Source organism: Eumetopias jubatus, unplaced genomic scaffold (assembly GCF_037043125.1).
Source record: "Eumetopias jubatus isolate StellerSeaLion01/CBP00866 unplaced genomic scaffold, mEumJub1_p1.0 scaffold_13, whole genome shotgun sequence".
NCBI lineage: Eukaryota > Metazoa > Chordata > Mammalia > Carnivora > Otariidae > Eumetopias > Eumetopias jubatus.
The window spans coordinates 6,606,713-6,622,818 of NW_028274819.1; the positions used below are offsets into that span (position 1 = coordinate 6,606,713).

At 57.8% G+C, this 16,106-nt stretch overlaps 1 protein-coding gene across 1 annotated transcript; it reads right to left on the bottom strand.

The window, feature by feature from the left end:
* Positions 1 to 308: 308 nt before the first annotated feature.
* On the bottom strand, positions 309 to 15,183 carry SART1 (spliceosome associated factor 1, recruiter of U4/U6.U5 tri-snRNP). Its single transcript, XM_028118152.2, has 20 exons — positions 14,798 to 15,183; positions 12,920 to 12,977; positions 12,489 to 12,544; positions 11,790 to 11,916; positions 11,562 to 11,667; positions 11,206 to 11,283; positions 10,990 to 11,089; positions 10,755 to 10,897; positions 10,467 to 10,673; positions 9,380 to 9,504; positions 9,165 to 9,298; positions 8,923 to 9,065; positions 2,814 to 2,987; positions 2,511 to 2,621; positions 2,082 to 2,169; positions 1,629 to 1,719; positions 1,373 to 1,508; positions 735 to 824; positions 505 to 626; positions 309 to 393 (listed from the first exon to the last, which is right to left on the bottom strand). Exons 1-20 carry the CDS (start codon positions 15,108 to 15,110, stop codon positions 375 to 377), a joined length of 2,421 nt encoding a protein of 806 aa, XP_027973953.1. The 5' UTR covers positions 15,111 to 15,183; the 3' UTR covers positions 309 to 374.
* Between the last annotated feature and the right edge of the window lie 923 nt (positions 15,184 to 16,106).

The following is a 16,106-nucleotide window of genomic DNA, read 5'->3' on the forward strand; positions in this document are numbered from 1 at the left end:
TCATCAGATGGCCGAGTCATACTGAGCACACGTCAGACTCGAAGCCACCTCTGAGGAGTGTGGCTTGCCTCTAAAATCCAGGTGGATGAATGAGTGAACGAACTCATTTAATCTTCATGGGACATTCTATGAAACAGACATGTTTTGACTGTACGAATGGCAGAATTAAGGCTCAGAGAGGTTCAGTGACTTGCTTGAGGTCACACAGCAACCAGGGCCCGCCGGAGGGCAGTCTGTGGATGCTCCTCCCAGCACCGCCTGCCCCTCCTCCCGGGTCTAACCCTGGAATCTGCACCATGACGAAGGAGGAAAAAATAAGGAGGGAATTTTATTGAATATTAAAGTTGGAGAGGAGATCAGAAGGGAGATCGGCTTCACTTGGTGATGGTGTTCCTGCAGAGAGAAGGGGAGCCTGAGCTGGAAACCGGCAGGGGCCTTCCCGCCCCGTTGGGCACCGTGCCAGCCCTCACCCCTTGCCCCCACCCGCCGTGCCTCCCCACTCACGCGTTCATGCTCTTGCCGCTGCCACTGAGCACGATATACGGCGTCTTCTGGGCCTTCTGCTTCTCCTGGAGCAGAGCCACCGTGCCCAGGGGCGTGTCGCTGGAGCTCATCTTCTTCAGGAGCTGCAGGAGGAGGGCCAGTCAGCACAGGGCAGGAGCGGGCCCCAGGCCACCAGCCACCCCAGCACCGGCAGGTGCGGAAGCCGCCCCACGTCTCCACGGGCCACCCACCGCCTCCTCATCCAGCTTCTTCATCCGCCGCTCCGTCTTCATCTTGCCCGAGCCTTTCCCGTGGAAGCGGTGGGACAGCTGTCGGAAAGCCTGGGGCACGGGCGGGATCGGTGTTAGAGCCACCCACGCGTGGAGGGGGGCAGGGAAGGGTGAGGCCTCCCTCCCCCCCCGCCCCGCCCCTGTGCTGGGCTAAGGGGCTGGGAGGAGGACTGCAACCCTGGCACCGGCACCCCCCGGGGGCTCCCCAGAGTTGGGGAGACGGGTTCCGGGGCTGGACGTGCTGCAGTGGGGGGCACTCGGGATCCTGAGTGGCACCGGCACGTGGAGGCTAAGGCAACCAGAAGGCCGGGGCTCGGGGGCAGCACACCCAGGCGGGGATGCTGCCAGGGGGACGCTGGTGCTTGCGGGCAGCGAGCGCGAGTCAGCCCCCTGCCCGGATGCCACCCACAGAAAGGCGGCCCCTGGGGGAGGCCAAGCCACAAGGGAGCAGGCGGGCCAAGGAGCCAGGCCTGTGACGGGGCCCGCTGGGCCCACCAGGGATGCAAACTGGGGCCCCAAGGTCCCGACAGCTCACCGACCCGAGCCGGCGGTCGGCGCGGCCCCGCCCCCGTGACTCGGGCACCCCCAGCCCCGCTCACCTCCTTGGGCGTGAGCTTCCGGCCCGTCTCGTCCACGTACTCGATCTTCACGTCGGGTTTGTAGCCATCCTTCTCTTTGAAGTCCTGGGTGAAGCCGCGGTACTCCTCCCGCCGGCTGTACTTGTCATCGATGGCCCTGGGCCGAAAGCGGGGCCCTCAGGGCTGGCAGCTGCCCGCGCTGCCCCTGGGGGTCCCTACAGTGCCCCTCTCCCCAGCCCGAGGCCCTCTGCGCCCCCCCCCCCCCCCCCGCACTCACATCTTGTCCTCGATGCAGTACACGGCCGACGGCAGGGATTTGTTGGGTGCCTTCACCCGGGCCACCTTCTGCACGGTGGTCTCCAGCAGCCCTGGGGGCAGGCGGCGGTCGGACTCCGGGCGGCTGCCCTCAGTCGGGGCGGGAGCCTCCCACCAGGCTCTCTCCGCGCCACGGCCTGACCACCTCACCCGCCCGATTCCCCCCACCAGCCACACCGACACTTGCAGGGTGAGCGGTGCTTTGGGGAGGGAAGTGGCAAAGCCCTCAAAAACAGGGTGACGCGGAGCAGAAAGGCCAGAGGCTGCTGTGACCGCCCCAGGACCGGGTGCAGAGGAGCAGCTCCTGGGCCCTGGGGGAGCAGCTCACGGCCCCGGGACCAAGCGGCAGAGGCCGCAGGGGGAGCAGAGGAAGCTGAGCCGGCTCCCCGCCCCGCCGAGGCTCACGGCCCCTCACCTTTGTTCTGACACAGCAGCAGGGCGGCTGCTAGCCCTCTGTTCACGATGGGCTCCTCGTCCAGGATGGTGGTAGACGAGGCAGAGAACTGGGGGGCAGCACACAGGGAGAAAGGCGGTCAGTGGGCCACACTTCTCACCCCCCGACTCATCCCCAGCACACGCAACTGGGGTCCTTCCCAGGACTGGGGGCGCTGGGCCAGACTACTCGCACCACACTGAGCTCTGCCGACCCCATCACACGGCGGGACAGGGGGCGCTCTGAGACCACGGGCCCCTCGCTCAAGGTCCCCTAGCAAGGAAGGGGCAGAGCCGGGGCGGGAGCCCGGTGGGCAGCCTCCCCCGACCCGGCCGTGACCCGGCCGTGCCCCGGCCGTGCTCTCCTGCTCTTCCCCCCTCCCGGCGCCCCCCTCGCTCCTGCGCCCCTCACGTCCTGCTGCTGCTTCTCCTCGTCCAGGTTGACTGTGCTCCAGCCGATGTTCTCCTCCCCGTCCGACTCAGAGCCGCCGTTGGCTGAGCGCTCCTCGTCTCGTTCAAAGTCCTGGGGTCAGAGACTGGCATCAGCCCAGGGAGCCCCAGCCCCCCGGCCAGCCTAACCCGCCGGAGCACCAAGGCTTGTTACCAGTTACGAAGAACCTGACCAGGACCTGACTGGCGGGGGGGGGGGGGGGGGGGGAGCGGCGGAGAGGAGGGGAGGGGAGGGGAGGGGGAGGTAGGCCGCCCGAGGACCCACCATGAGCTCCTCCTGCTCCTCCCGGTTGCCGGCCAGCCCGTACGTGGGGATCTCGCCCAAGGTGCGGCAGAACTCGGACGTGGCATTGAACACGATGGCCCCCTTCCGCTCCGGGTCCTCATCCTCCTCCCAGCCGCGCGGGCGCGACTCCAGCTTCTTCACGATCTCCACCACCTGGGGGAGGGAGCAGCTGTGGGCAAACCCAGATGTTTCTGGGGAGGTGCCATCGAGACCCAGAAACCCCAAATCCTCCCCAGCGGCAGAAAGACAAGCCCCGCGACTGTGCGCAGAAGGCCTCGGACGGGTCTCCGCCGCCTGCCTGCCTCCCAGGCCGCTCTCCACTCCGCACCTACACCCACCGCGCTCCTCTGCTCCTAAGCCCTCAACGGCTTCCTTCTGCCCTTTAAATTCATATCCAAAGTCTACACGGCCCTTGTCCGACACCCCGCCGCCTCACGTCTTCGTCCGGGACTGGGGCCCCTTGCCGCTCCACTGCCACCCTCCCCTCACCCCCCGAACTGTTTCAGACTCAACATAAAAACCGCTTCTTCCAGAACCCTTCCCTGAGGCCACAGGGCGGAAAGATGCCCTGTGCAACTCCCACATGCTTCCAGAACTCACCCCCCACCCACCCTTCGGTCATGGTCCCAGGGTCCTGGGATCGAGCCCCGCATCGGGCTCCCTGCTCGGTGGGGAGCCTGCTTCCCCCTCTCCCACTCCCCCTGCTTGTGTTCCCTCTCTCGCTGTGCCTCCGTCAAATAAGTAAAATCTCTAAAAAATATATAAAAAATAACTAAAATTCATTTTGACCTGAGTGGCTGTACTTCTTAGTTTTTCACTACAGAACCATCACGTGAACGTATCTTAATCTAGTTCCCCTGCACAGCACGGATGGGCCTTCTCCGTTATCACAAATAATGCAAATACAAGCAGTGAGACGCTCATCTCCCGGAGCACCTGGACAAGTGTGTGTCTGGGGTACACATGCAGGAGTGGGGATGCTGGGCCAAAGGGCACACACACTTGCCTTTACACGAATTAGTCAACGCCTTCCCAATCTCATCAGAGTCCCCTACGTGCCTGTACGGTGTATGTAAAAATTCTGGCTGCTCTAAATCCCGACACTTGATATTGTTAAGGCTTTGACATTTTTGCCAAATGATGTGGGTATGATCTGGTCCGTCACTGTTTCAGCTTGTCTTTCCTTGACCATTCATGAAGTTGGGCCTCCTGGGTGTTTTGTTTTAAGAGAGAGAGCCCCATGAACAGGGTGGGGGGGGCAGGTAGGGCAGAGGGAGAGAGATCTCAAGCCGACTCCACGCCCAGCTCGGAGCCTGCCACGGGGCTCAATCTCACGACAACTGAAATCATGACCTGAGCCGAAATCAAGAGTCGGATACTCAACCGACTGAGCCACCCAAGAGCCCCCCTCATCGGGTATTTTATTGACCATTTACCCTTCCACTTCTGTGAACTGCCCATTGAGGTCTTTTGCCTATTTTCCTGTTTTGCCAATTTTTGTCATTTGGATATTCTTGGCACTAACCCGTTGATGGTTATATACACGTGGGCAAACGTCTTCTCCTTATGGTGCCTTTTTAAGAAAACCGAAGTTCTTACTTTTTAAGTAAATTATTAGTTTTTTTCCTCATGGTTTATGCTTTACATTTATACCTTAAAAAAATCTTTCTCTTGAAATAATCCAGTCACAAACAAAACCCCTCAGTGATTGCCCTTATAGACGGTCCCTAGAGTAGTCAAAATCATAGGGACAGAAAGTACGACAGTGGCGGCCAGGGGCCGGGGGAGGGGAGTCAGTGTTTAACAGGAACAGAGTTTCAGCTTTTCGAGGTGAGAAGAGCTCTGGGGGTGGCTGGTGGGGAAGGCTGAACAACAGCGTTGAGTGGATTTAATGGTTCAGGAGAACTGGACATTTATTTAAAAACGATGAAGATGGTAAATTTTATGTTCTGTGTGTTTTAATGCAACTTATGAAAGGAAAAAAATCTTTCTCTGCTACAAAGTCAACAATATCATTTCCTTAACCCTGTTCTGGAATGTTAACTTTAAAGTTCTTTATCTGTAAGTAAATCTTATGTAAGGTACAAGCCCAATTTCACTTTTTTCCAAATAGGTAAATGACTGTCCAGACAGCACTTGCTGAAGTGAGCACCCTTTCCCACTGGGACAGCCGCCATCTCTCCTGAGGAGTCTGGTTCCTGGGACTTCTACTCGGTCTCGGACCTGTCAGTCCGTCCTTATGCCACTACTTCACCACCTCAATTACCACAATGGATAAAGTGAGATCTGTCAGAGCAAAGCTCACCACTTTATTATTGAAAGTATCTTGGCTTTTGTTGGCCCCTTGATCTTCCAAGTAAATTTAAGAATTGGCTTTCCACATTCCACAAAAATCCCTTTGGGATTTTTACTGGAATTGCGTTTAATCTACAAATTAATTCGAGAAGATGAACATCTTTACACTACTGAGTCCTATCCACGAACACGGCTGTTGTGGCCTGAACTGTGTCCTCCCAAAATTCGTATGTTGAAACCCTGACCCCAGTGTGACTGTATTTGGAGACAGGGCCTTTAAGGAGATGATTAAGGTCAAAGGAGGTCATAAGGGCAGGGCCCTAATCCAGTGTTCTCATCCGAGAAAGGGACTCGAAGGATGCAGGCACCCAGGCCGTGAGAGAACACAGCAAGAAGTCGGCCACCTACAAGCCTCAGGAGAAACCAAACCTACCAACACTTTGATCTTGAACTTCCAGACTCCAGAAATTGAGAAATAAATTTCTGTTGCTTAAGCCACCCAGGCTGTGGCGTTGTCATGGAGGCCCGAGCCGCCTAACACGAGTGTCTGTCTGTCTACGACTTCCTTACTGTCTTCAAAGATGGACCGCAATTTTCTCCATATCGATCTTGCACGTCACGTATTCCTTTTTATTTGGTTGCAATCCAGCTTACCTCTCGTCCACTCTGCTTTCTATCGCTTATCCACGTTACTTCCCTAGCCATACTGCTTTCACAAACACTGTATTTTTTTTAAATTATGCTTTCTATCTTTTGCTGGCATATGGAAACACAACCGGCTCCCATCGGGTAATCCTGTACCCGGCAACGCTGCTAAAGCGTGCGTGGTCTGGCCCTCATTCCCCACCGCCCCACAGAGGCCACTTTAGACCAGAGCATCAGTGACCGCCATGCTGCCCAATCCAAAGGTCGATGCTCATCCCTGAGACCCAAATTCTCTGTGGCGGTGTCACAGATGCTTCCTTCCTTCCTCACAAGAGCCTCTTGTCACGGGACTCCCAGGACGACACCTTGTCCTCTCTGCCATGCTCACGCACTCTCCTTCTCTGGCTCCTCTCTCTTACCCACACTCACTGTCCTGGTGACTCCAGCCAATCCTATAGCTTTAACTCCTGTCTACACGCTCACGGACTTCCGCATTTAGAACTGCAGTCTTGGGCGCCTGGGTGGCTCAGTTGGTTAAGCGACTGCCTTTGGCTCAGGTCATGATCCTGGAGTCCCTGGATCGGGTCCTGCATCAGGCTCCCTGCTCGGTGGGGAGTCTGCTTCGCCCTCTGACCCTCCACCCTCTCATGTGCTCTCAAATAAATAAAATCTTTAAAAAAAAGAACTGCAGTCTCAGCCTCTCCCTGAAAAGTTCAAATTCATGTGTCCAACTGCCTGTTCAGTATGAATCACCACTAATAAAAGGGTACCTTAAACTTAACAAAAACCGAATGCTTTGTTATCTCCCCCCAACCTGTTCCTCCCCCGGCTCTTCCCATCCCAGGAATGGCCCTATCTGTTCCTTAACTCAGCAAACGGGCAGCTGTTCAAGTCAGAATTCTCGGAAGTCATCCTTAACTTCCTTTTTTTTTAAAAAAAAAAAAAGATTTTATTTACTTATTTGACAGAAAGGGACAGAGAGAGAGAGGGAACACAAGCAAGAGCAGTGGGAGAGGGAGAAACAGACCTCCTGTGCAGCAGGGAGCCCGAAGCAGGGCTTGATCCCTGGACCCTGGGATCATGACCTGAGCCGAAGGCAGACACTTAATGACTGAGCCACCCAGACGCCCCTCATCCTTAACTTCTTCGTACCCACTCGCAACCTCGCACACAATCCACTGACAAACACTGTTGATTCTACCCTCAAAATGCCTTCCAGATATAGCCATCTCATCTCCGTGGCTGTCACCACAGTCGAGCATCACTTCAACTGGACGACTACAACAGCTTTCCACTGGTCTTCCTCAGAGACAGAACTCTCGGCTAAATCTACCGCAACAGCAAGCGTCTGCCTGACGGGGCCTGTGACCATCTCCTTCCCCGTCACTCTCCCCGCCGCTCCTGCCACTGCAGCCACACAGGCCTCAGCCAACTTCCTGAACAAGCCCAGCTGGCTCCTGCCTCAGGACCTCGGGGGCCAGGTGCACCCTCATCTCGGAACTGTGCCCTTAGATGTCGCTGAGGCTCTTCATCTGGATCTCGAATGTCACCTCCTCAGGGAGACCCACCCTGACCAGCAAACATAAAAGGGGAGGGCTCCTACACTCCTCCTCTCTCCACGACATCACCTCTTCCTGTTTCTGCTCCCAGTGGTTTTCCCGCAGGATGCTTGTCTTTCACATCCCCCCGGGAGAACTAAAGTTCCACGAGGCCAGACTTCTGTGCTCTCAGCTACCGCCCCATGTCTCTGACCCTCTGACCCTCTTGACCCTCTTTACGGCAGCGGCGGCCCACGGATGGCCCAGCACCGGCTCTGGCGAGCCCAGCTTTACTGGATCCCCACCACGCCCGCTCGCCCAGTGATCCCAGGCCGCAGATGCTGCCAAGGCAGAGCAGCCGAGAGACCGCGGCCCCGATGCCTCCGACAGCCGAGCGGTCGGCCGGCGCCCGCTCCCAGGGACTGTCCCAAGTTGCTGCCCTGGCTTCCTCATCGCCTCAGTCTCGTGGACTCCACCGTGCCAAATCTGACCTGCCTCTCAGGAGCTCGAAGACGCCCTCCCCGCTCCTTGAAAGCCCCTCTCGGCTTGCGACGCCGCACTGGCCGCCGCACTCTGCCTCAGGGGCTGCTGCCTCTCGGGCCCCTCTGCGGGAGCCCCCGCACCCCCAACCACGGGGCCGCGGCGCTGGGCTCCCTGCTCCCGCCTCTCTCTCTCTGTCTCCCGAGGTGGCAGGGGTGCGGGGAGAAGTGTGGACGGCGGAGCTGGGCTGTTCAAACCCCAGTTCCGCCACTTACCAGCCCGTTACCCTGGCCCCACTTGCCCAAGGCCTCTGTACCTCAGCTTCCTCATCTACAAAACGGAGAGAAGGCGTAGCCCCGAGCATGAAGTGAGCTGACACACAAAGCGTGCAGGCAGGGCCCGGCCCAGGCCTGCGCCCACTGAGACTCAGCAATGCTCGCGGCCACAAGGCCCCACCGGCCTCTGCTCAGCTCACACCACCAGGCCCTCAAGTGTTCTAGGCCACTCCTCCCAGGACACAGGACACCTGCCGTCTCCGCCGCCCCAGCGCCCGGTCTGCCCGCCCACCCCACCCTGAATCTCGGCGAGATTGGCTCCTTGGTGTTATTTAAGTCTCAATCAAATGTCGCCCCCTGCAAGGTGTCCCCTGAACAGCGGACGCAGAACGCCAGCCCTCCGGCCATCTGCTCTGCCCTCCAGCGGACGGTCGCCCAGCTCCGGGCGCTACCGGAAGTGCGGTGTGCGCATGTGCGCCGGCTCCCCGCCGTCCCGCCCTCCCGCCGTCCCGCCCTCCGGCTGCCGCGGGAGAGGCCCGCTCCGCGAGCACGGGGCCCCTGCTGTCCTGCTCCCCAGTGACACAGCGCCTTACTCGCAGCAGGCACCCAACACCCAGCCACAGAGGGGAAGAAGACAGAGAAGGCTCCAACCCTAAAATATCTTAGAGCAAACGCACTGCTCGAGCTTAAAGAAATCTACCAACACCACATTAAACAAAAAAGAGGACCCGAACTGGAATGCAGATGCCATGGTCATGAGGACAGGTCACCCCAGACGCGCCTGTCCCCGAAGGCCCTGGCCCTGGGGAGGCCAGCATGCGCCCGCCCCGCACCCAGCCTCTGGGACCCCCTCACCTTCTCACCGCTGTCTCGCAGCTGCTGGAGCTGCTGGAGCTGCCGCAGGCGGCGCCCCTTTTCCAGCTGCTTCTGCAGCTCCAGCTCCGCCTCGTCCTCCTCCAGCACCTCTGGGGACCCGGCCTGTGGTGCTCCACCCTCCTCTGGAGGAAACACAGGAGACCCCTGCTTGGATCATCTCCTTGCCCCAGGGCGCTTGGCCCTGCCCTTGCCGCCCACCCTCGGCCGGCTGGGCTCCTCACCCTCATCGCTGATGTCCATGTTCTCCACGCGGGTGTCATCTGACTGCGGGGGCCGAGGTGCCTGCTCCTTCTCCTCCTCCTCTGGGGCCTCCTCGTCTGCCTCAGGCACTCGGCGCCGACCCCGGCCCCGCAGTCTGTGGAAAGGCCTCTCCAGTGAGCGTGAGCCCCCCTAGACCAGTCCAGCCCCCACACCGCAACCCTGTTTCCAAGCCCACCTGGAACCGAAGTCCCCGTCTTGAGTCTGGTCTCCAAGAGGCAGCAAGTCATCAGCCCGGACTACCACCTCCTTCTCTTTCTTGCGGATCTTCTTCACCCTCCGTTTGGTCTTTTTAAAGGTCACCTGAGGGAGGGAGAAGAGAGAGGAGACATGAAATGGGGAAGGTGGACAGCCACGAGCGCACAAGAATGAACACTTAAAAAAATTTTTTTTACTAGGGGTGGGGGAGGGCAGGAGGGAGGGACGGAGGTGTGGAGGAGAGGAAGAGGGAGAGAGAATCTTAAGCAGGCTCCACACCCAGCATGGAGCCCCACGCAGGGCTCCATCCCACAACCCTGAGATCAAGACCTGAACCAGAATCAAGAGGCAGACGCTTAACTGACTGAGGCCCCAGGTGCCCCAAGAACAAATACTTCTTCAGCATTCCTCCATGCCAGTCACTGGCCTAAGCACTTTACACACTCACTCACACACACACTGTATGAGGTAGGTGCGATCTCATCCCACCTCTAAGATGAGGAAAACCAAGGCACAGAGAGGCTAAATTCCTTGCCTAAGGTCACCCAGCTCCTAAATGGGAGAGCCAGGATTGTGAACCTTATTCTTCAGGCTCCAGAGTCCTGCTCTTAATCACGCAGCCAAGAATCTACTGAGCCAGACATCTACCTCTGTGTTCACAATCATCCCAAATACAAAACCCACACACAGTGTGGATTAAATTACCACTTAACCACACTGTTAAGAATCCTTGCACCGCCCTCAAGAGAAGGCTCCTGCCATTCCCATTTCAAACAGGGTGCCTCAGGCTCACAGTTAAATGACTCGCCCAAGGCACAAGCCGGCTGCGCCACGGAGCTCGAACACGAGCTCAGAACCTTCTGTCCCGGCAGTCCCTGTTCGGTCTACGCTCACCGTCTTCCCGCAGCACCGCCCCAGGGCTGCCGTACGCGGCTGACCACGACGGCCAAGCCCCTCACGCTCGCTCTTCCTCCCCAGCCGCCCCGGGCAGCACACGACCCCAGAGGAGAGGGAGGAATCCCACCCCAATTACAAGGTGCGGATGTGGATGCAGGCGAGGAGCTCACCATCTCCTCGGGCGTGAGGTACTCGGAGGCAAGCCGGGGCCCTGCTGTGCTCAGGGACTGGGCCTGCAGCCGCAACTTGGCCCGGATCTCCTCCAGCTCCCGCTCCCGCAGGCCATCAGCGGTGCCACCCTGCTCCAAGCGGAATGAGTGTGGCCGCTCGCCCTCGAGCTCCTCATCGTACTTGGACAGGATAGAGCGGGGTTTTTGCTGCAAGACAAGAGGTACTGGTTGGGACCCAGCCTGGCTCCTGAAAAGCCACAGAGCCCCCATCCTCGCTGCCCAGCCTGCCTGTGCCAAGTCATCCAGGCTCTCATCCTCTGCGTAGGGCAGGTAGTCAGGCTTCTTCTTCCGGAGCTCCACGTTCTTCTCTGCCCGCTCTTTATCTACGAGGTTCACGTTCACCAGCACATCCTCCTCCTCCTGCAGCACACCTGCGGATAGGGCAGGAGCGGTGGCCCATCATGCTTGACCTCGGCACAGCAGTGCCTCTGCCCCCCTACCCGAGCACCGAAGCTTAACCCACCTTTGTCCTTGAGAGTGAGGATCACGGTCTCCCCTTCTCGGAAGGAATCAATAGCATGTTCCACAGTGAGGCCCTGTAGGTCCCGGGCACTGTACAGGTCCTAGAGGGGAGGGGGAACGTCCAGCCAAGTCAGGAGCCCTGACCCACCCAGACCTGGGATCCCACCACCAAGGACGGCAATGCTCCCCACCCACTGCCTCCAGCCCGGCTGCTCACCTGCCGCCTCTGCCCAAACTCCTCCTCCACCAGAGTGCTGACCCCAAACTCTTGGTCCATCTCCTCCAGCAGTTTGGCCTATGGGATGAGAGGGGGGTGACCTATGACCTCAGGCCATTCAGTGTCACTGGAAGACATACGGGGAACAAGTGGGAGTGCCAAAAAAAAAAAAAAAAAAAAAAAAAAAAAAGCAGGCCTTATGGAGCAGCTGCTAAGGATCCAGAGCAGACACCACTGACCATGGACCTCTGACCTGTCTGAGCCCAGTGACCTCCCAAGGACAAGTCTCTGGCCTCACCAGCCAGTCAGGTTACCAGAGGCACTGAGCGACCACCCCCAGCTGCCCAGGCACTCACCCGCTTCTCTGCCAAGTCCTTCTCCTTCTGAAGCTGCCGGCTCCTCTCAATCCAGGCTGCAGTGTCATCCAGCCAGGGGTCATCCTCCCCCAGCGTCTTTATCTTTCTGAAGAGAGAAGAAAGTGGTCTTCTGGGGAGCCCCACTCCTGCTCCCCGCACCCGACTCAAGAGCTCCTTGGCAGCCCCCTCAGCTCCTTCCCTTGCCCACCCTGGCAGAGACCCCCTCACCCCAGCTTTTGGTTCAGGAGGCGCTTTTCTTTGGCGGCTGCCAGCTTCTCCCGTAGCTCCTCTCGCTGTCTCAAGGCCATAGGGTTGATGACATCGGCTGCCACGGGCTCCTCCTTGGTGCCCGCCTCTGGAAGGGGGGCCCAGACGTGAGGCTATGCCTGCCCATGGCTGGTGGGGAGAGGAGGGAGCCACTCACCCTGCCCCCTTCCAGCTCAGGGGGCCAGAAGGGGCCGGAGGGGGGGAGCTGATCCTTCACTGCCCTCCTCCCACTTCAGCCCCACACTTCCACGTCCCCCCCCAACAGCATGATGGGATCCTCCACACCTTACAAGGACCCCCCCCCAACCCCCCGCCGCCCCCAATCATGCTTTAAGAAACCAACAAACCCAACACCTGCATAGCCTAGATCAGTCTGCGGCACCTGTGCACGTGTCTCAGCCTGGCTACTGTGGCCTCATAGCGAGAGCAAGCACACGCTGCTAGCCATCTGAACTTAAAGAATAAGCCTATTCCCAGCCCCCCATCACGCCTGTAAGGAAAGGCCTTGTGCCTATCAACAAGTACGTACACACACACACAGGGCCACTAAATGGTGTGGAACCTGAGCCATAATCCAACCCTCCTCAAAGACCCCTTCAGATGGTCTTTCGCCTCTACCCAAATGCCCTTCCTCACCCCCATTCTCGGCCCCACACTCACCCTTCTTGACGGCATTGACCTCCAAGGGTTTCAACCCCAACTTTGCCCGGAGTTTACTGAGCACAAGAAATAGAAGTGTTAGGAGCTGTCAACGAAATAAGAACATCAAAAACATTTCTGGACAGACAGGGGGTGAAAACAGGATGGAACTGAGAGGTCCTAAGGGTTCCCAAAGCAGGGACTGACCCAGGCAGCCTAGGACATTGGGACAGACACCAGCCTCCAAATCAGGGAACGTGGGCGCTAGGCCTGGCCTGCCCCTAACCAGCAAAAGGCCATCTTTCCTCTTGGGTTTTAGTGTCCTCTTCTATAACTCAAATGGTGATGCTCCAATTCCAGTTAAAATGTTTAGTGGGTGAAAGGCCCCCGAAGAAGCTGTCCCAGAAGCCCCGTCAGAAAATAAAAGTAAACACAAGGGAGACAGAACTTACTTGGTCTCCTCGATGCTGAGTGATGAGGCATCTCCTGAGCTAGTCTTGGAGCTGGCCGCTGGAACAAGAAGCATGGCTGAGGAGCTGAACAAAGGGCCAACAAGCCACATCTCTGGCTCTAGCTGCAGGGACCCCCTCACCAGCACCTGGGCCTTATTGAGACACCCGAAACCAGCAGCCTTCCTTCACCCCAGTAGCTCCTTCTACCTCAGTCCTAATCTCTTGACACCCTGACTCTCTATATAACCTTCCTTTCCTGACCCAAAAGGTCCAACCTTGCTGCATCCTTCACCTTTGCCTCCGCTCCACTTCTGTATACTCTGTTTTCAGCCTGCACTGCCCTCCTTGGCCTAACTCTGATCGACAAGCTCCTATCCAAATGCAGAGACCAAATGCCACCTCCTTCTTGAACTCCTTTCAATGATTGATCCAAATGAACTGCTCTCCCCTGAACTCCACAGCCCCATCACTCACTTCCGAGTCTGTTTCTCTCCACAGGTCAGGGACCATGTTAGCAGCATGATTATGTCCTCTCTGCAGTTCATCCGGTCAAGAAATGTATTTATTGGTCTCTGATTTGTGATGGATGTTAAGAACACTGAGATAAAGCATTTCAGACCTCTTCTACCCACCTCACAATCAGCAAATAATTTCATGGAACCCCACAGACAGAAGTTGGACACCATCAAATGGAGGCCCCCACCCAGCTGCCACCCCCTGCTCATCCTTCCTGCCTCCCCACCCCACAACCTACCTCCTCCCCCTATATCTCACCTGGACTCTGGATCCCAACCTCTCCAGGCTCTCTCCAAGGTCACCAGCCTCCTTATTTTTAAATCCAGTGGATTCTTTTCAGCCCGAATTTCCTTCACTTTCTATGGCGTGTGATACTGTTGATTACTGCTTCTATATCTCTGTTCCCACAGACCCCATGATACAAGATTCGAGTTTTCCTGCCTTTCTGGATACTGTACCACCAGGCATTTTTGTAACATCTTGCTCCACCTATTACTAAAACGTTGGCATTTCTTAGGTTCTACTGTCCACTCTCTCACTCTCTCTCAGTGGACCTCATTTGCCACCTAAATACTCATGACTTCCAAACTGCTCTACCCAGCCCAAACCCTGCACATCAAATGCAACGCTCCCCAAAACTGAACTCTCTCCCCTCAAAAGTCTGCTTCTCTCCCAAAGTCCTCAATTTCAGTACACAATACAACCACCCATCCAGTTGCTCAAACCACAATTCAGGGAGTCATTCTCAATTCCTTCTTCCCACCCTCATCCAAGTGCTAAGCTCTCTTAATTCCTCCTTCAAAACAGTTCTTCAGTTTGTTCAGGTCTCTCCATCCTACTGCTACTCCCTCAGTGCGGCCCCTATCAGCCCTCACCTGACTTCCAGTGTTAACTACTCTTGGGCCAGTTCTCAGTACAGTGATTTTTGCAAAATACAATCAATGCATTCCCCAGCTCAAATCCATGGCTCCCTACAACCCTCAAGACAAAATTCAAGTTTCTATAGGGTCCTTTGTGCTCGGACCCGATTCATATCTCTGCTACGAACCCTACACGATTTGCCCAATACCAGATTTCTTCTTGGTTCTACACACGCTAGCACAACTTCATTCATTCGCTCAACATTTATTGAGGGCCTGTGATGTGCCAATTTTGAGAAAACAGAAAATCTCTGCCCCCGCGGAGCTTAGTAGACGAAGGCAATCTTTAATCCTAAATGACCGTAGGTAGACTCTTTAATAACACAGCCTCGAGGTGCCTGGGCCCCGGCGTGCTCGGGCTGCACACCCAGGCCAGCCAGCCCGCCCGCTCCCGGACCCCCGGCCCGGCCCGCCCCGCCCCCCCACAGGCCCCGCCCCTCACCGGCCTCGTAGCCGTCATCGCGCTTCTCCCGCTTCACGCGCCGCTCAGAGGGCTCTGCCTGGCTGCGCTCCCGCCCGTGCGCGCCGCTGCGGGCCTCGGCTTCGGCCCCGCGCCGCCCGCCCCCGCGTTCGCCCCCACGCTCCCGGCTCCGCTTCCGACGTTCGCCGCCGCTGCTGCCGCCGCCGCCGCTCCGGTGCTTGTGTTTTTTGTGCTCCCGGTGCCGCGGCGGCTGCTCGGTGGCGCCTCCAGTGCTGGCCGCCGCCGTCGTCCCGGCCGCCTCCTTCTCTCCGCGGTGCTTCTTTGACGACCCCATGGTGGTACGTCCGCCCCGAGCCCGGCCGCCGCCGAGCCCCGACGACGCAAAATGGGAATACTTCCGGGTCGCCCGGCAGCCGCTGTCGTGTTGCCGGAAACCAAGAGTGGCTGCTTCCGTCGTTCGCCTCAGAGCCCGCCCCAAAGGTTCATGGGAAGGCCGGGATCGGAGCCCAACTGCGCAGTTGCGGCCGTCTTGGTGTGGGGTGGCGGTCTTTTTAAGCTGGCGGTATCACTGCGCATGCGCTCCAGGGGGCGCGTGGACCCGGTTGCAGGTCCCTGAACTATAAACCCTTTAAGCCAGCAACCTGGGAGCTGGAGGCACCCCCCGGCCACGGGACGCTCCCTGCCTCGTGGTCTTGCCGTGGATGGCACCTGCCGCTCCAGTAGGCGTTCTCCTCCTAGTGGGCTCCCCCGGGACGTGGCTCTGTCGGGTGTGGGACGACGCATTATGTTCTGAGGACCCCCCCCCCTTTCACAGCCCATACTTCCGAGCCCCTACAACCAGTATTGTCAGCAAATGCTGCCTTCCCACTTTCCTTGGATTGTTGTTTACGGTCTATTTATTTGAGAGAGCACAAGCGGGAGGCGCAGGGAGAGGGAGAGAAGCTCGGAACTGGACCCTGAGATTACGACCTGAGCGGAAACCAGGAGTGGGAGCCTTAACTGAGCCCCCAGGCACCCCCATTGCGTTTTTTAATCTGTACTCTGAACTTCCTGAAACAGTACAGAATTTGGCACATCTGTGTATGTGAGCTCCCTCCCACCTTAGGGGCTTCAATTTGAAGTTACTTAAAAGTTAAAATCCCGCGGCTCCTGGGTGGCTCAGTCGTTAAGCGTGTGCCTTGGGCTGAGGTCGTGAGGATCGAGCCCCGCATTGGGCTCCCTGCTCTGCCAGAGGCCTGCTTCTTTCTCTGCCACTCCCCCTGCTTGTGTTCCCTCTCTCGCTGTGTCTCTCTCTGTCAAATAAATGAATAAAATCTTAAAAAAAAAAAAA